Here is a 20,289-nt window from a genome sequence, read left to right as displayed (position 1 = left end):
AATTAATTGTAACAAATGTCAGTAGTGATTTTTTATTGTATTTTTTATTTTTTTGTCTTTTTTGTTTTGGGCCACTTGCATTAGTAAATATGGTGGTGTTTTAGTGCCATAATATGTGAAGAATAAAGTCAAATTTATGAGATTAAAGTTGGGTATTACGTGAAAGTTCATCGCTTTAAAAAAATGTAAATAATTAATTTTGGCAAAGATATTTTGTTGGTATTCTGAGGTAGATGTTATGTTTTCAACTGATATGGTAATTTACCATTTACAAGCTGTTTTATTGATTTTCCTGGCATTTACACCATTAAAAAACAGTTTGTGACTAATGAGATTTACCTAAAAAAAAAAAGCGCTGGAGCTCACATTAACCTTTAACCTATAAATATATTACTGCATATGGACCCATGACTCTCATATCATTGAACTCAGCGATCACTGGCCTGCAGTCCACAGTAATCTGTGGAAAATACATTGTTTGTGTTCTGTCTACTATATTCTGATGTTTATATAAACATGCACTGAAGTCTTTGGATGCTGCATCACATCTCACTGGATCTGAATCATGAGTTTAAAGTGTTTAAATCAAGACAACAACACAAGAATCATTCAGTTTCAGCTCCAAGTTTATTGCATTTCACTGAATATCATTTAATTTTGAACTCTTTGGTCATTTTATTTTCCTAATTACGTTGAATATGTATTTGATTTCTATCTACTCATACATCTGGTTCATAGCAGGTGTTAACAGTGATTAACAATCATTGTGGGGTGGGGTTACTATAAAGCAGTAAAGCTCGTTTGATTAGATCTGTTTGATTAGATCTGTTCTGTTGTCAATCACCGTGTCACACCCCATCACCAGTTTAAAATTATGTATAAAGATGTAACTACTACTTAAGTAGGTTAAAAGCACTCAAGCATAAGTATTTATTTGCAATTGAAGGAGGAAGACAATCATCAGATTGATACTGTATCTACAGAAAACAAGCAGAAAAGAACAAGATTCATAGACACAGAAATGATGCTTTATCCAGCATTACATTATTTATTGTAGAAATATGTTCATCAGTGGTGTTTTGGTTCTTTACAGTTATCTTTTGTACAGCAATATTAGGCCATCCTTGTCTAAACCAAGCTACCAAACTATACAGAAAAAAAACCTTCCTGAAGAGGGATCAATACCAGCAAAATCTCTTCAGCTGTAAAGACAAATCAAAGCTTCATAAAAAACATGGATAAAAACCACGGTTAAGGCACATTATTAGAAAAGCTCGACACATAATATACTATATGTGCATTGGAATAAAAAGTACAAATGTTGATAAATTACCACAGGTTTGTGAGTCTTGAGAAAATAAAAATTAGACAGAGGTAATTACTCTTCAATAATCAGTTAGCAATACACATATCCTGTCTGATCTTCACACCGATGATTCCTGATGATTGACCATGACAATGCCTTTCTGACAAACCGCGAACACAGTTTAGGTCGGGTTCAAATCAGTGCAAAGTGATTAACATAAGGATAAATACTGTGCTATAAATGATCTACACAAAACTCCTAGACACGGAGTTATTCAATACCTGAAACGATGTTGTCAAAGTTCTCTTTAATTTCTGAAGAAATGTACATCGGCATCATCTGAAAAGACATTTACTCCAATTGTAAAATGTTTGGCGGTTGCTCCCCTAACAATCTTGCAACTCGATGAAAGTTGGCATACTGACAGAATATGCTGGTAAAGAGTTTGCTTGGTCAGTTAGTTTCTTAAAAGTACCACGTACCCCACAAAAAGAACACAGACTTTACAGATCCAAACCACTGCATGATCCACATGCTTGGAAAGAATATTATTTTCAGTGCAATATTATATTGACAATATGAGGGGGATGTGAGAGTCTTCTCTTGATGTCAACCTGAAGCTTTGGTTTCCCACTCCTACAAACACAGACAGAAAGGGGTTAAAGATCAGAACAAGATCAGAACAATTGTTTCTGTTGTAATTATAACTCGTTTTTTAGCGTTTCTGTCATTTTTCTTTCAGTTTGTGATTTGTTTCAACTTCAAACTGGTTCAAATTGTTTTGCCAATTTATTAATTAAAAAGCACAATTGTTCATAATGTCAAATGAAAAGTTTTACTTTAAATACATGACATTTTAAATGATTATGTTTTTATAACCTTTAGTCATGGTTTAATGAAGTACATAACATATTAAAGCATATGGAAAGTACTTGACTATAATTTTAATTGTAGTTGATTACAGTTAATGTATTTTATCATTACAAATGTGTAATTATAAATATATTTAAATACATGACATATACGTTTCAATAGAAATGACATTAAAGTATATTTAGGTTTACCATGAAAACAAGTTACAAATACTGACAGTGATATTCATTTAGCTGCAGTGAATGCAACGTTTAATGGCATAACTTTATGAATTTAAGACTTTCTGCAATTTAAGGCAATTTAAGTGGGTGAATTAAGGCTTATTAAGACCTGTAATTTTATTATTTTACTTCCTTTATTTCAGTTGACAAAAATGTTTTAATAATTTATTTAACAATAATAACCCTGGGTGACATTTACTGAGGAAAATGACGTGATGGTCTTTATCTTATCATTTGTGACTGTTAGTTAATTATTAGTTTAGCTTCTTCTGTCCAACACGGAAGAAGATATTTTGCAGAGAGTTTTAATCATTTGTCCATTAGGTCAAAACTCAAAATAAGTCAATAAAGTAACACAAGTCAGAGTCTGGTTTTAGTTGTATCTGTAGTTTCATTAGGAATTGATCCACCGAGTCATCTGGAAATCCAATAAAATCATAAACTCATGAGGTAGTCTGTGCATTGTGCTCATGCTGAAGGAATCTTACCCTCTTCCTCTGGAAGACCCTGCCATGCTCCATAAACAGGGCAGACGGCGCTTTCTTCAGGGTGCTTTTTGCTGAGGCAGTTCTTCTCAAGAGTGGGGTCAGAAATCCACCCTTTAAGAGACAAAAGACAGAGGTGAGTGTTTATGTGTGTTATGTACATTTCCTTTTATGGGATGAAATGCTGAAATATCCTGAATGACTCAAACAAGAGTCATGGTCACATCTAAAAAAATGTCCAAAGTCATCAGACTTGCTTGATGAAGTAGGATGTTAAAACAGCTCTTATCTGAGCGTTATTCTCTGCTCCTCTGGGAGGAAGTGGCCCCCAATCCAACCCACTGTAATTACAGAACTCACAACGGCAGCAACAACCGACAAACAAAGCACCGAACAGTAGCCAAAAATCTTTCTGTCTGGAACAAAAAGCTGAACTATGACACCAAACAACACCTTATAGTTGCCCAAAATGAAATCCCATCTTTGTCCCATGTAATTGATCTTGCAAATCAATATTAGCGTGTTGCAGTTACACAATCCAAACAACAGGTGGCAGTGTAATAAAAGTTCAGAGTCATTTACTGCCACCCAACTGCAAATTTAAACGGCTCCTATCAGCCCTTTCAAGAAATACTGTTATGACCATGTTTTTTGTTTGTGCTGTTGTCATGTTTTTTTTTTTTTTTTTTTTTGACCATATACCAAGGATAAATACCGTGGTTTTTGGACATTATCTTTGTGCAAGAGGGTACTGTGGAAGTGCCATGATACAGTGATGGTAATGCCATCATACCAGGGTTAAACTTAAATTATTTCAGCTAGTTGCTAGTTTTACTAAAATAAAAAAGAAATAAAAAATACATAGATACACTCTCAAAAATTCTGGGTTCTTTTTTTCTTCTTCAAAATATTTTGTATATTTTTTTACCCAGGTGCTTGTTAGTTTTTCTGTACCTAAGTGTCATCTTCAACAGGACATGCTCAGGAGAGTTCAAAAAGTTCAGAAATTGTGCGAATCAGAGGTAAAAAACAATATAAATACTGTTCAGTTTCTTGCACAGACCGATCGTTTGTGTCTTTAAACATCAATGTATTGTCACAAGGGTTTAATTTGGTTTTGTTTGTGTATGTTGTGTTTTTTAAGTTTTTTTGTATGTTTTAGATGTGATTCCCATTCACATCAATTATAAGACTGACAGACTGCAACGGTTTGTTACGAATCTCAGTTTGTGTTCTACTGAAGAAACAAAGTCACCTACATCTTGTATGCCCAGGGAGTAAGCAGATAAACATCACATTGTCATTTTTGGGTGAACAATACCTTTAAAACATGTTCTCTAATCTCTTGTTTATGGGGAGGTTTTAGAATAAATAACAGCATCTTTCAGCTACGAGTGAAATTCGAGTGAAGATCCCCTGCGAACAGCAGCCCTTCACCGGCTCAGATTTTGGCGACACACTGGCACGAGAATAAGCACTATTTCGGCAAAAAGTGATTACAGAGAATGGTTGAATACACTTAAATTAAAATTATACTTTATATTATATTATAATATTTTTTTTTTCTAAAATGCTTGTTGAATGAGTTAAGTGTATGTAATATTGTAGACTATACTGCATTCATTCATTCACCCAAATAAATTCAATTTGTCTTGTATTTTGTCCATGTGTTCTTGCTTAATAATAAAAATGTAAAGTATAATGTATTCTGTCCAATACATTTACCCAGTGCTGGGTTGCCAAATAACCCAAGCTGGTTTTTTTAACCCAGAATTTTTTAGAGTGTATATTTAAAAACCAAGAAAAATTGACAATAGCATATAAAATAACTATAAATTGAAAATGGAAAATATACCAGTTAAAAACTAAATCGTAACATTTATAAAAACTAAAAGTATTTACCAAATATTCCAAGAATTTACTTAGTATTCCATGAAGATTCCAAGGTACGACAATGTCCAAACAAAAAAAACGGGAGGACAGTGGTTATGTTTGGCACTTTTTTGTAAGTGTAGAACCACCATGGTATTTTTGAAGTGCCTTGCAGTACCAAATACCATGATGCATGAATATGGTAATCATTCAGTACCTTGACACAATATCAAAATATCATGGAATGAGAAGCATTGTATCATGGCATTGGCACAGTGCTTATATTGTAGTTGGAGGTTGTTACCTGTGCTCGTTCAGTGCAGAAAGCGAGGGAGCGTCTGAAGGAGTTCCGTTTAGCTGGCTTCGTCCCCACACTCATGAGGTTGACCTCTGACCCTGCTCGCAACGGCACACGTCTCTTTCCTGTCAGGTCCAGCTTCTGCACACCCCTCTCAAACTCAAACACTTTTGTACCTAAAAACATAAACACACACATGATATGCACTACCAATCACCTAAGACGAATGTTTTTAAAAGAAGACTCTTATATTTTCTCCAATGCTGTATTTAGTAGATCGAAAAATAGAGTAAAAACACTAATTGAACTGTTTTCTACTGTAATATATTTAATTTTTAAAAAAAAAGTTTATTTCTGTGATGCAAAGCTGACTTTTCAGCGTCATTATTCAGTGTGATCTTTCACAAATTCTTATGAAATATTGATTTGCTGCTTTTTTCTTTTATCAATGTTTTATTGTTGTGATGCATTTTTTAGGATCCTCTGATGAATAGAAAGTTAAATGCAAAACAATTTATTTGAACAGAAATGTTTATAACGGTTTTTTTTGGTATAAAAACAAACCACTAATATAATAAACAATATGAACAGTGTCAGTAAAGAGCTTGTGAGTGGAATATTTCTATTGTGCGTAGTTTCTAATTAAGCTGGTATTTTGTGTTATGCCACCACAGAATGCTTTTAATCACTAGACATGACTTGAGATGTGGTGGAAATGACAATGTGTGGAAACCTTCAAGACTTTTAGAAAAAATAAACAGAATTCCCCTCTGATGCATGTTTGTCCCATGTTGCACATTGTTAATAGGCAAATGTAACTAGTTTGAGTCTGAAAAGTGTCTTAAGAGCATTTATTTTCTAAAAGGTGTATTCTTATTTCAGTTTCGTGGATGTTTATTGATTTTCTACTTTCACCCTCTTTTAATCTCTTCCCCGATTAGAGCATTTTCTGGAAAGTTGGGTTCAAAAAGAAAACATGATATTCTCGTGGTTTTTACTGAAGAATCTTAGAGGATATGTGTGTGTGTTTATGTGTGTGCGCGTGTGTACACCACAATGCTACATCCCTGCACTGTGACCAAAACCACACGGGAGAAAAAAGTGCCAGCCGCCGCTGATCCCTACCAAAATGGGAGCACTGGAGAGTCTGAGACAGTCCAGAAAGTTTAGGGGCAGTAAACTAAGTGTTTTTTACAGTAAAGTCATTTAGAAAGTGGATCAATTTTTTTTACATATCTTACCGACCCCAAACTTTTAAATAGTAGAGTATGTCGCCTGCATTGGATTTCCCTCCTAAACTCATTTCCGCAGTTAAAATGCGTTTCTTTAAATGCTCTACAGACAGTACCTGGCCACTTTGTGGTAAATGTTTCCACAATCAAATATCTCCTCTGACCCTCATGACACACATTAGGCACAGATGGTATTTCCTGCTAAATTCTATTCGGCAAACCTGACGAGAAAAACAGCACCATAAATCGGTCCATAATCATATTCAAATACATCAAAGTCAATAGAAACACCACATTGTGTCAATTTGTATAAAAGAAAACATGATGCAGTGTTTAGATGCTCTGATATAATATAGTGTAATATTTAGGTCACGCTGACCTTATTTAGCAAATAAAACATGTGAAAAGGCACGTCGGCACAAAATGATGCTCTGGGATGTTATGCAAATCCATAAACCAAGAGCATGGAAAGTTCGCTTTGAGCTCCGGCACTAGCCACTATATAATTATTTAGCACTGTTCAAATTAAAAGCAGATGCCTCTGAACTGTCAAGTATTTGCCGTGGATGAGGGAGCGATGGTTAGGAAAGCCGTATGTATGTCTTAATCATATGTTTTGTGCTCAAGAGGGAAACCGGCTTATGTTTGGTCACAGGACAAGCCTGTCCTATGGGCCCTCTAGGTGGTCGCCCAAGGCCTGTGAGATGGTCGTTAAATGTATATTACAACTTCCAGCAACCATTTGCATCTCTCATTTTATTGAGCAAATGCATTACTGTATTCCCAAAGATTTTATGAGAGAATAATGAGCTGGAAAGACTGATGATGCTAATCAGCTTAAAGCAATGAGGTTAGAGGGATAAAAAAAAATCCCATGAAAGTAAAAGTGACTTTTATAACCAAATTGGTGACAGAGTGAGTGGGACCAGGCAATGAGGGCAGAAAATGGGATGAAATGAGAGAGAACTATAAATGTACAGTATATTTTGATCGTAATGCGTTTCCTTTCTTTAAAAAGTGCAACTCGGGATTAGCGACTGGGGCAGTATGACTGACTCACTGTGGTTGCTGAAGATTTCATTATTTCTGTAGCTGGCAGGATCCTTGGATGACACCGATTCTCCGTTTCCACCAGTGTAGGGTTTCTCAAACTGAAAAATGGATGGAACAGATGTATAAGTTATAAGTGATGCTAGTTTCTAAGAGCAGCAGCGAACGATGACTGTCCATGAATTCACAACAAGTAACTAAAAACAGTACTATCATTGTACTATATCCCTACTGTGAACAATTCATCCAGAAGTGTATTTCAAATATGTTTGCCTTTGTAATCTTTCACCAAAATGTGATAACTAGCTCTGAAACCTTTTTTTATGTCACCAAGCTCTTGTAATTTTTCAACCCTCCACCATCCTTCAGTATCAAATATTGTCATGTTATCGCTGATGACCACCAAAAGACAGGTTTTAAAATTCTATACTGTTTTGTTGAAATAAATAATAATAAAAAAAACTAATATTATTTTAATTAAATGCTTCAAGTGAATTTAGGCATTGCAACATTATAATGTGCAGTATGAAAAATGGATATTACATTTTAAAATGTAATTTATTCATGTGATTTAAAGCTGTATTTTCAGCATCATTACTCTTCAGTGTCACAAGATCCTTCAGAAATCATTCTAAAATGCTGATTTGCTGCTCAAGAAACCTTCTAATTATTATCAATGCTGATATTTTTGTGGAAAACGAATAGAAATGAATGAATAGAAAGATTAATAAAAATGTCAAAAAGCACAAAATCGATTTGAAATAGCAATTTTTGTTAAAAAATAAATTGTTTAATGTATTTACTGTCACTTCTAATCAAAATATAATGCATCCTTGCTGAATAAAAATATTAATTTCTTTTTTTTCTTTTATTCTGACCCAAAACCTGCTAATGTATGACCAAATTTACTGTGCTGATTTAAAGAAAAATGTCCAAAAGCATTGCAATATGGCCTATGTAAATAATACCTAGAGATATATCACTAATTGCAAAACTGAGCAGCTTTCTCAAATCATAAAATAATATTGTTTTCAGTCTGGTAACATGGGTCAAAAGCCCTCATTTCCCCCGCTGGGCCGTACCATGTGCTCCAGTATGGATGTGTTTGAATAGATGGGCTGCGGGTGGACTGATGGACCACACAGCTGCTGAAAGGGGTCATCCATGTACATGTTTGAGGTGCGAAACCTGCGGCTTTTCAGACCACTGAGGAACAGAGGAAACAGAAGAATGGAAAGAGGATGCGGAAAGAACATGAGTACTTCTGTGAGTAGTGATTCATGGAAGGCTGGCAGCAGACAGACAGCATGTGAATGTGAGTGTGTGTGTGTGTGTGTACCTCAGTGACTCGTGGCTGGTGTGTTGATATGGAGAACCAGCTACAGTTGAACTCCCATCCTGCAGGAGCTGAACCCACTGCTCTTTATCATCTGCACAACTCACCTGCACATTCACACATAAAAAACAACATCTACATTCATTGAAAATATAGTAACAACAAGTAGACATGATAATAAATCCAAATAAACTACATTTACTTCACTTTTTTCTATAAGGGCAAGGATATTTATGAGCGCTGCTGCCGTGCTACAGTAGATGATGATACTGTGCTATTTTCATATATAATGCACAAATGGACATACTGTACTACCACCAGGGTTAAAGCTAAAACTGATACAAAAATTAATAAAACTTCAGAAAATAACACACAACAATTACTAAATCTCAAAATAAATTAAAATGAAAACATAATATGAAAATAGACAAGAAAAAAAAAAAACCTTCAATAGTATCTCAATGGTATTTAAATAACACTGGAACTAAAATAAAAATAAAAACTGAGAATATAAAATAAAAGCCCATTCAAAATAAAAATAAAAATAATAATATATAAATAAGTGTATTAATATAAATTAATAATACTTTAATATATAATAAATAACATTGATTGAACACTGAAAAAACAGTAACAGTGATTAATTCTAATCATCTAAACATCCCTGAACCAACCTATATACATACATTTACAAACAAAACTATTTTATATCTTAAATAGGGTAGAAATAACCCTTTAAGGTAATGATTGCAGGGTAACTTGTTTTTAAACAGTGTAGCTTCTCTAAATCACATGTAAGGTAAGCAGATCATCACTGTACCTCTAGCACAGCCACCTGGTCCCCGTGCTGTGTGATGGTAATGCGGTACGCGTGTGCTGTATCCGGGCCGGGTCGCACCTCGCTCCCTCTGAGCTGAACCGTGTACTGAGGGCTCTCTTCTGACGCCTCGTCCCGGTACATCTTCAGGACCCCGTCCTCCACCCGACACCACAGACTCTGCCACTGACAGTTCATCAGCACGTTCAGGAATCCCGCTGAGGACAGAGAGACACAGAAATGTCTGCATGCCTGACAATAATCTGTGAGCATGCATATTTGTGCGTAGCTTATTACATTTCATATTGCAACCTTGTTTAGATGGAGTGTTTAAAGTTGCAGTGTTTCATTTTTATTTTGTTCAAATACTTTCTACTATTTCAGCGAAAATCAAAGACAACTATAAGTAACTCAGAAGTTTATAACAGTGTTATTAGTATAATTCTTTTACACTGGAGCTTCGGTCTACTTTTTAATAAATCAAAGATATACTTGACAATATTACACTTATGTATACTTGGCTTACACATTGCACTAAACCCACATAGAAACATAGAAACACTTGACTGATTTTATTGATAATTCTTTCACAGTGTTAGTGTATTGTATATTTATACTGGCTTCCCTTAAAAGCCATTACAAGTATCAATCAATTTTAAATCTCATCACAAAACATCACGGCAAACAGCAAATGAAGCAAGTCATTTATAAATCACAGGCATAAATCCACTGGTAGTGTAAACTGCAAGTCTAGTTGAAATACAGTTAATGGTACAGTATATTTAATGTATAAAAATGAATACCTAAATAGTTCCTTAAAAGTTAAGTTACTTATAAGTTACTTAAAGTGCATAAATAATAAAATGATTACAGAAAGTATGCTTAAAAAAATAAACTTGAACTTTAGTTTATGTAATAAAATTAACTTTAAGTATCATTTATTTTTTGTTTAGTGTGCATAGTGTAAACGCAGCTTTTGTCTCTGTGGCACTAACTCTTGTTTGAGCATCCTGACTAGCACAACCTTGACGTGTTTAGATTGATGCTATCTCCTCATCGACCAATTGCAGACAATGTTTTCAAACGGTTTAAACTATTTACCCAAACCATTTTAAACTGTCTACTCTGATAATTTAGTTAAAAAGTTTGGTGAGTCAGTAATCAAAGAACGCTAGTGCAAACACATAAAGAAACAAATAAACTTGTTTGAAGGATTCCCTTTCAAGTTGTTTGTGGAAACATATAAAGTAGACATCTACACATGTCTCTAATCAGCGAGGCACGTTTTCCATAACAAAACATTAAAACATTACTCAGTGAGTGGCAAGATTTAGCCACTTCTAAGTTTCAACAAAACTTTTGATCTCCTCCAAGATCTCATTCACTTACTTCTTTCATAAAATAAATAGTTTTCCTGCTTTATAAACAAATGCATGCTCTTCTTCCATAAATGGTGAGCTGCTATCAAAAAATTCACCCATTTATTTATAAAACAAACCTCTGAGGTCATTGCTGTGGTTGTCACCCCGGTGTCAAAGGTGACAATCAAATCTCACAGGAATCTGTCCACGGACAATGACACAGTGTGGAAAACACCCAGCCTGTGTCCTGTGCGGCACGCAGTGAATTTAGCCCCTAATGAATAACACCAAAACACTAGCGAGTGAACAATGCCACAGTTGTGCTAATAGCAGGGCTAGCAAAGACGCAATGTTGGCAGACCTTCTCCACATATGGGGTATAAAGCATATGCTGTTAGCACACGTCTTTAATTAGAAACAGAATGACAAAAAATAACTGTGGGAAATACAGACATTAAACAGTCAATGAAATCAAAACGGACCCTTTTCACAAAATTTGTTTCTGATTTTATAGTGTATGATTCATCCCTGCAATATATTCAAAACTAAAATAAATTATTGCCTTCATAATTTTATTTATTTTTTATTTATTATCAAAATGCAATGCATCACAACCTTGGTTGGCTGGTGTGCTTAATGGAAGTGGTAGTTTTTTTTACATAATATATGTGTATGTGTACTGTTTATATTTATTATGTAAATATATGTACATACACATGCATGTACAGTATTGTTCAAAATAATAGCAGTACAATGTGACTAACCAGAATAATCAAGGTTTTTCGTATATTTTTTTATTGCTACGTGGCAAACAAGTTACCAGTAGGTTCAGTAGATTCTCAGAAAACAAATGAGACCCAGCATTCATGATATGCACGCTCTTAAGGCTGTGCAATTGGGCAATTAGTTGAATTAGTTGAAAGGGGTGTGTTAAAAAAAATAGCAGTGTGGCATTCAATCACTGAGGTCATCAATTTTGTGAAGAAACAGGTGTCCCCTATTTAAGGATGAAGCCAACACTTGTTGAACATGCATTTGAAAGCTGAGGAAATGGGTCGTTCAAGACATTGTTCAGAAGAACAGCGTACTTTGATTAAAAAGTTGATTAGAGAGGGGAAAACCTATAAAGAGGTGCAAAAAATGATAGGCTGTTCAGCTAAAATGATCTCCAATGCCTTAAAATGGAGAGCAAAACCAGAGAGACGTGGAAGAAAACGGAAGACAACCATCAAAATGGATAGAAGAATAACCAGAATGGCAAAGGCTCAGCCAATGATCACCTCCAGGATGATCAAAGACAGTCTGGAGTTACCTGTAAGTACTGTGACAGTTAGAAGACGTCTGTGTGAAGCTAATCTATTTTCAAGAATCCCCCGCAAAGTCCCTCTGTTAAAAAAAAGGCATGTGCAGAAGAGGTTACAATTTGCCAAAGAACACATCAACTGGCCTAAAGAGAAATGGAGGAACATTTTGTGGACTGATGAGAGTAAAATTGTTCTTTTTGGGTCCAAGGGCCACAGGCAGTTTGTGAGACGACCCCCAAACTCTGAATTCAAGCCACAGTACACAGTGAAGACAGTGAAGCATGGAGGTGCAAGCATCATGATATGGGCATGTTTCTCCTACTATGGTGTTGGGCCTATTTATCGCATACCAGGGATCATGGATCAGTTTGCATATGTTAAAATACTTGAAGAGGTCATGTTGCCCTATGCTGAAGAGGACATGCCCTTGAAATGGTTGTTTCAACAAGACAATGACCCAAAACACACTAGTAAACGGGCAAAGTCTTGGTTCCAAACCAACAAAATTAATGTTATGGAGTGGCCAGCCCAATCTCCAGACCTTAATCCAATTGAGAACTTGTGGGGTGATATCAAAAATGCTGTTTCTGAAGCAAAACCAAGAAATGTGAATGAATTGTGGAATGTTGTTAAAGAATCATGGAGTGGAATAACAGCTGAGAGGTGCCACAAGTTGGTTGACTCCATGCCACACAGATGTCAAGCAGTTTTAAAAAACTGTGGTCGTACAACTAAATATTAGTTTAGTGATTCACAGGATTGCTAAATCCCAGAAAAAAAAAATGTTTGTACAAAATAGTTTTGAGTTTGTACAGTCAAAGGTAGACACTGCTATTTTTTTGAACACACCCCTTTCAACTAATTGCCCAATTGCACAGCCTTAAGAGCGTGCATATCATGAATGCTGGGTCTTGTTTGTTTTCTGACAATCTACTGAACCTACTGGTAACTTGTTTGCCACGTAGCAATAAAAAATATACTAAAAACCTTGATTATTCTGGTTAGTCACATTGTACTGCTATTATTTTGAACAAAACTGTATATATATTTCAGAAAGATTTTATGCTTATATATTAAATATATTTATATGTAATATAAACTATATGAATAGAAATATATACTGTACGTTAATACATGTAAATATTTTCTAGATATATACTGTATGTGTGTGTGTTTATGTATACATAATAAATCTACACAGTAAACACAGATATGTAAACAAAATCTTTTATTTTGGATGGGAGTAATCGTGATTAATTGTTTGAGAGCACTAGTTCATTTATATCAGGATGCTCCACATGAATTACTATGAAGGTGCAAAACTGAGATGTGCTATATGGCAGAATAGGTCCCACCTTCTAATGAAAAGAACCAATCAGCAATTGTTAAAATTACTGCATCACTGCAGCTGCCATCAGAAAAAAATCTAATTTGTTGCAAATGAAAGTGTGTTTGCTCACATAGGTCTTTATCTTTGATTTCCACACTGCTAACTGGAGACGGAAGACTTGAGATTTTCTCTTCATCCGAGTCCGTATGGAGGACAGTACTTGACTAGAGGGAGAAAGAGAGACTTTCTTACGAAATGACATTAGCAAGCACAGAATGTTCTCTCATACAGGTAAGTTGGTCCTTTTCCTACAAATTGGCTTAAGACAGAACACAAGACTTTGCTAATCAGTTTAGTACATGTATCAGGTCAGCGGAAGATTCATGAAAGAGGCTCTATGGAGTTGAATAGATGTGAGAGAAAAGTCTACAGATGATTAAGCACCAAGCTAATTCAGTAACATCTCACTCAGAGAAATGAAGTTATGCTGTTCCTCTCTTTCTGTGTCCATCACATTGTTAATGTTGTTAACATGGATAGCAGAAACTGGCATGGTATCAGAAGTGTGATTTACCCTGCAAGAGTCCAGCCTCTCGCTCCTCAGGATGGATGAGGAGCTTTGGGATTCAGGTTCGTAATAAGAAGACCCGCTCACTTCTTCTATAATCTACAAATGAAACAAATAAAAATTCAGCCATCTATTTTCTAAACACATACTATGTGTGCTATGCATGTTATTGTAAATCTCTGGATTTTTCATTTTTTATAAACGTTTTGAGCTAACATTCATCTGCCTCAATTTTTGAATACAAATTCGATTCCAAAAAAGTTGGGACAGTGTACAGATTGTGAGTAAAAAAGGAATGGAATAATTTACAAATCTCATAAACTTATATTTTATTCAGAATAGAATATAGATAATATATCAAATGTTGAAAGTGAAACATTTTGAAATGTCATGCCAAATATTGGCTCATTTTGGATTTCATGAGAGCTACACATTCCAAAAAAGTTGGGACAGGTAGCAATAAGAGGCCGGAAAAGTAAAATGTACATATAAGGAACAGCTGGAGGAACAAATTGCAACTTATTAGGTCAGTTGGCAACATGATTGGGTATAAAAAGAGCCTCTCATAGTGGCAGTGTCTATCAGAAGTCAAGATGGGCAGAGGATCACCAATTCCCCCAATGCTGCGGCGAAAAATAGTGGAGCAATATAATTTTGTGGAGCATCACTGCATTCTGTTTTTATTCACAATTTGTACTGTGTCTCAACTTTTTTGGAATCAGGTTTGTACAACACCCACATCTCAACATCCAAACAACAATCAATGCACAGAACCAAGTTTTGTCCTACATTTGGTGTTTTTCAGTAATTCATTACACTAATGTACATCACAATAAGTAATAAAGTCACTGCTTGTGTTTCATTGCAACTTGAAGTTAAATGTAAGTCTGTTTAGACTTGTCCAGACCTTCCTCCACTCTTCGGCCTGCGTGCTGCTCTGGAAGCCCAAGATAACCGATTCGGCACCGGCCACCACCTTTAGCTCGTGCTGCATCTTCTTACTGTGCCTGGATTTGTAGACCACGTAACAACCCGTGAGGTTTAGCTCCAGCAGAGGGTGCAGGTCTTTAGCACACTTAAAACACTACCAGGGAAGAATGAGACATTTATTATACACAGTTACTTTAAAGAGTATTTATTAGATAAACAATTTACTTTAAAAGAATACATAAATGTGAAGTGAACTTAATGTTTTCAGACACTTAACTGCAAATTGAATGAAAATGTATTATAGTTCAAAATTCTAATTTAGTTTTCATTAGTCCTTATTTTCCCACTTAAGACGTTATAGTGTTGTATGTTGGAATATGGTCAAAGTGTACTGCTGAATTTACTGAGAAGCGTTCATGGTAATATACTTTAGTGTAATTTCTACTGAAATTTGCACGTCATGTATTTGAATATATTTGGGATTACACATTTGTAAGAAGTTGTATTTATGTTAACTTTAATAACTCCACAGTTAAAATTATAATCAAGTACTTTACATGTGCTTTAGTATATTAGTCAACATCAGAACAAGTGTACTTTAAAGCATGACAAAGATTATTAAAACAATGCATTAAAATGTGCTTCAAAGTTAAAAATTTAATTTTACATTATTACAAAGTGTACTTGAGTGTGTTAAGAAACACTCATGGAAGTACACTTAAGCCTTTTTATTCATTAAAATTATATTATCTGCAAGTCCTTTTTTTTTTTAAACATACTTTTAATTTTTAAATGCACATTCAGCACAATTGAGCACACCTTTGGACTGTAAAAAGCACAGAAAATAAAATCCAAGAAGATGAATTTAGTCTTCAATTTTGATTTGAATTGTCAACCCTTATTAAGATTTAGAACTGTCAAATCTCTTCCATTTACATACTGTAAATATACTACAGTTAGTTGAAACTAGAGTTTACGGCTCATAAAATTGTAAATATGGATATTTTTCCTACACAAATACAATAATTAACTTCAATAGGACTTTATAAACCCCCCGGAGCCATGAGGAGCACTTTTTATGATGGACGGATGAACTTTTTAGGGCTTCAAAATCTCAATCACCCATTCACTGCCAATATAAAGCTTGAAAGAGCCAGGAGATTTTTTTGTATTCGTCTGAAAGAATAAAGTCATATACACCTAGAATGGCCTGAGGTTAAGTAAATCATGCGGTAATTTTCATTTTTGGGTAAACTATTCCTTTAAATCCTTAAAAAATATTACATTTGTCTAATGCATACTTGTACAGACAGATGAAGACTGTAGCTCATAAAAACATAAAAAAAAAACATTGTAGCTTGATTTTAACAGGACATATAAACATACTATCTAAGAGCAATATGTAGACAAAAAGTAAGGCAGTTTGGAATAGAGCCATATGAAACTAAATTGAGGCTCTTACCAATAAAGAGTTGTGCTTAATAATGAAGAGCTGGCGGGTCCACTGACCCAACCACTTCTTCTTCCAGAGGTATCCACAGATGCGTGACTCTGGCACAGGTCTTAAACACGGTTGAGAGGAGCTCCACTGGATGTAGTGAGCTCGGTCCTTTACAAACTCCTCATCATCCTCCTCTTCACCATACGACTCGTAGTGACTACTGTCTGAGTCCACTTTATCTGAGGCAAAGATCTGTATTTTAGCATCACATGTGGATGTCAGTTGTTTTATTAAACTGCTGAATTGTCCCACGTCTCAAAAAAGAAAGTGAGTTAGGCAGGTTTAGAATGACATGAGGTGAGTAAATGACAGAATTTTCATTTTTTGGGTTAGGTATCCCTTTAAAAATTAGCTGTTCCACTGACCTGAAGACTGACTAGCTGGGACAAATGGTTCTGCCTCCTCATAACAGTCCTCTTCCTCTACACACGGGGGATTTGGGGGAACAGAGGGATTCATAGACTGAAAAAACACACACAAAGAGCAGCACATTAGATGTATTTTCAGAGTGAGGACTCTATCTTTTGCTCACCAAGGCTACATTTATTTGATAAAAATATGTAATACTGTAAGATTTTATTTAATGTAATATAACTGTTTTCTTCTTGAATATATTTAAAAATGTAATTTATTAATGTGATGCAAAGCTGTATTTCAGCAACATTACTCCAGTCTTCAGTGTCACATGATCCTTCAGAAATCATTCAAAACAGTTGTGTTGAGTCATATTTTGGTGTAAACCATGATACATTTTTCAGGCTCCTTTGATGAATAGAAATTTCTGTAGAAAGAACAGCATTTCTTTGAAATTTGAATTAATCGTAATATTATACGTCTTTACTGTGATCAATTTAATGCTTCTTTGATTGAATAAAAGTATGAAATACTTTCAAAAAAAGTTCTATCTATATATATTATTAATCTTCATGTCAAATTATATATATATATATATATATATAAACAATCCCTAAAAGCCTTTAAAAAAGTATACTTAAACATTCCTTTTTTACTTAAGACCAAAATGTTGATTAGTTGTCGAGGGACCAGAATAACCCTGAAATAAGTGCCACATGCTCCCTTGTACAAAGCTCTAACTCATTAAGCCACACTGAAGACCACACAACCAGAGCGACCACCTGAATGTGCACATGAGAGGCATCATATCTGAAGAAAACAAAAGCAAGATGATATCTTTCTCATATGGAGCTCAAGTGCAGCTCTGCAGTTACAGGAAGAGAGAGAGAGAGAGAGTGTGTTTTTAGTTTAGGGTCAGTCGGTCCACAGTGTTTATGAGAGTCTGGTGCAGACTGTTCTAGAGGAGCACAGCTGAAGGACAATGGCTGTGGTCGGCACTGGGGTCAGTAATTTGTAGTCGGACATTTTGATGGCAAATCAGTGGCACTGAAACAAAACCTTCTGGGAGTTGAAAACAAAAAAGCAAAAGCAGAATTGTTTTAGACCTCAACTCCTGTACCTTTCAAGCTGACGTTATTCTCATGTGTCTTAACCAGAGATGGGACCAAGTCACACATGTGCAAGTCTCAAGTAAGTCTCAAGTCTTAACCTTCAAGTCTCAAGTAAGTCCCAAGTATTTTTTTCTTGGGCAAGTCAAGTCAAGTCAAGTCACAAGCTATGTCAAGTCAAGTCCAAGTCAAGTCACCTTAATATTGTTATTTTACCTGCAGAATCTGATCTTAATAAAGTTAAAAGACAAGATATAGGTAACTGTCAGTAAATTAAAATAATTTGGATTTGCATTGTAAATACTCATGTTCAGTAAAATACATCATGGAATCAAACAAAATTATAACTTCCTAAAATTATTTATTTTTCAGTTCTGCCAACAGTGTTTGAAATGTTTTACATTTTCAACATTGAGTCCATAAAACTAAACATCCAACAGACTCCTCTCTGAACACCTTTCTCTCTCTCTCTCTCTCTCTCTCTCTCTCAAACACAGTTTACATACAACATTAAACTTTGTTACATTTCTCCCCCCTCTCTCTCTCTCTCTCACACACACACACACACTCTCTCTCTCCCTCACACACACACACACACACACACACACACACACACACACTCTCTCTCTCTCTCTCTCTCTCTCTCAGAGTATAGAATATAAATATGACGTATTTTAAGTTGTTTCATACTTTTTTGTTATGTACAGTACAGACCAAAAGTTTGGACACACCTTCTCATTCAAAGAGTTTTCTTTATTTTCATGACTATGAAAATTGTAGATTCACACTGAAGGCATCATAACTATGAATTAACACATGTGGAATTATATATGGAATTATATACATAACAAAAAAGTGTGAAACAACCGAAAATATGTAATATTCTTGGTTCTTCAAAGTAGCCACCTTTTGCTTTGATTACTGCTTTGCACACTCTTGGCATTCTCTTGATGAGCTTCAAGAGGTGGTCACCTGAAATGGTCTTCCAACAGTCTTGAAGGAGTTCCCCGAGAGATGCTTAGCACTTGTTGGCCCTTTTGCCTTCAGTCTGCGGTCCAGCTCACCCCTAAACCATCTGGATTGGGTTCAGGTCCGGTGACTGTGGAGGCCAGGTCATCTGGCGCAGCACCCCATCACTCTATCACTCTCTTTCTTGGTCAAATAGCCCTTGATGCCTTCAGTGTGACTCGACAATTTTCATAGTCATGAAAATAAAGAAAACTCTTTGAATGAGAAGGTGTGTCCAAACTTTTGGTCTGTACTGTACATAACAAAAAAGTATGAAACAACTTAAAATACGTCATATTTATATTCTGTACTGTGTGTGTATATATATATATATATATATATATATATATATATATATATATATATATATATATATATATATATATATATATAATTGGGTAATCGCGGCAGCTACATTTGTTTTTCTGATTAATTGTTTTGCTCTATGAGAAAGACAAGGTAACAAAATATTCGGGGCTTATGCCCCCTTAGCCCAGCCCTAGCGCCGCCCCTGGAATGCGTTTTTTTGATGGCCTGCTAGCGGATCATTAGGGGCCGTTCACATCACGTCTTTTGCGCGCGCAAGTTCGTTATTTCCAATGTAGGTGCGCGGTATGCGCGCTCATAATGGAAGCAACGCGCTCACGACGCGCACCGCATCGAGTTAAAAACATCGAAACTTTTCAGAATGCCGCAAGCGCACCGCAGGTCATGTGACAATAACTAACCAATCAGCTTCAACCTTTCCCGTATCAACGTTGAAAGCTCAGCTAAGATGAAGGAACAGCTGATCATAGCTGTATATGGATTGCCATTTTGAAATGAATTTAGTAGCAGAGCTACTGCGAGCGATTTTTAGTGCTGCAAATCCATTTATCCTTTGCTGAAATTTCCGCTTCTTCATTGAGAGAGAGCGTGTCATGGATGCTTAGCAACGACAGACGCCCCAGGAGCACTTCTGCCTGAGCGCTTTGGAAAGAAGGAGAAAGCGGCGCGACTAGCGTTTTCCACGCGTTTTTAGGCGCGAACTATTGAAGACAAAAGCGATGACCCTCGGTACCTCTCAGGCTGACATGTTGATGGGATGTGATATCTGATTTAAGTGGGCGTGGTGTGTGTAAGGTAGAGAGGGCATGACTGATGATAGTGTCCTGATCCAGTCATGACGCTATTCTCAGCCTGCGCTCCAGCTGAGTAATCAACTTTATTTTAAAAAATAATTTATATATTTTATATTCAAACTGAAAACATGATGTGATTAACACTCAAGTCATTCAAGTCATCGTGTCTCAAGTCAAGTCAAGTCCCGAGTCTTTAACTTCCAAGTCCGAGTC

The 20,289-nt window shown here is 35.6% G+C and overlaps 1 protein-coding gene across 4 annotated transcripts in view; it reads right to left on the bottom strand.

Annotated features, from left to right (window-relative positions):
* Window positions 1-1,022: 1,022 nt before the first annotated feature.
* Window positions 1,023-20,289, bottom strand: part of LOC127964259 (actin filament-associated protein 1-like 2) — a 51,255-nt gene continuing 31,988 nt past the window's right edge. For all 4 annotated transcript variants that reach the window (XM_052564398.1, XM_052564399.1, XM_052564400.1 and 1 more), the window contains 12 exons: window positions 16,850-16,946; window positions 16,446-16,663; window positions 14,961-15,137; window positions 14,060-14,152; window positions 13,616-13,709; window positions 9,494-9,708; window positions 8,677-8,780; window positions 8,420-8,543; window positions 7,348-7,438; window positions 5,062-5,231; window positions 2,889-2,999; window positions 1,023-1,942 (listed from right to left, as the gene is read on the bottom strand). In XM_052564398.1, the coding sequence (XP_052420358.1) occupies window positions 1,916-1,942; window positions 2,889-2,999; window positions 5,062-5,231; window positions 7,348-7,438; window positions 8,420-8,543; window positions 8,677-8,780; window positions 9,494-9,708; window positions 13,616-13,709; window positions 14,060-14,152; window positions 14,961-15,137; window positions 16,446-16,663; window positions 16,850-16,946 (1,521 nt within the window). In that variant the 3' untranslated portion in view covers window positions 1,023-1,915. The remainder of the gene's footprint in view (window positions 1,943-2,888; window positions 3,000-5,061; window positions 5,232-7,347; window positions 7,439-8,419; window positions 8,544-8,676; window positions 8,781-9,493; window positions 9,709-13,615; window positions 13,710-14,059; window positions 14,153-14,960; window positions 15,138-16,445; window positions 16,664-16,849; window positions 16,947-20,289) is intronic.

Source organism: Carassius gibelio, chromosome B8 (genome assembly GCF_023724105.1).
Source record: "Carassius gibelio isolate Cgi1373 ecotype wild population from Czech Republic chromosome B8, carGib1.2-hapl.c, whole genome shotgun sequence".
Lineage (NCBI taxonomy): Eukaryota > Metazoa > Chordata > Actinopteri > Cypriniformes > Cyprinidae > Carassius > Carassius gibelio.
The sequence above is the reverse complement of the archived record's forward strand: the minus strand, read 5'-3'. Positions and strand labels throughout refer to the sequence as shown.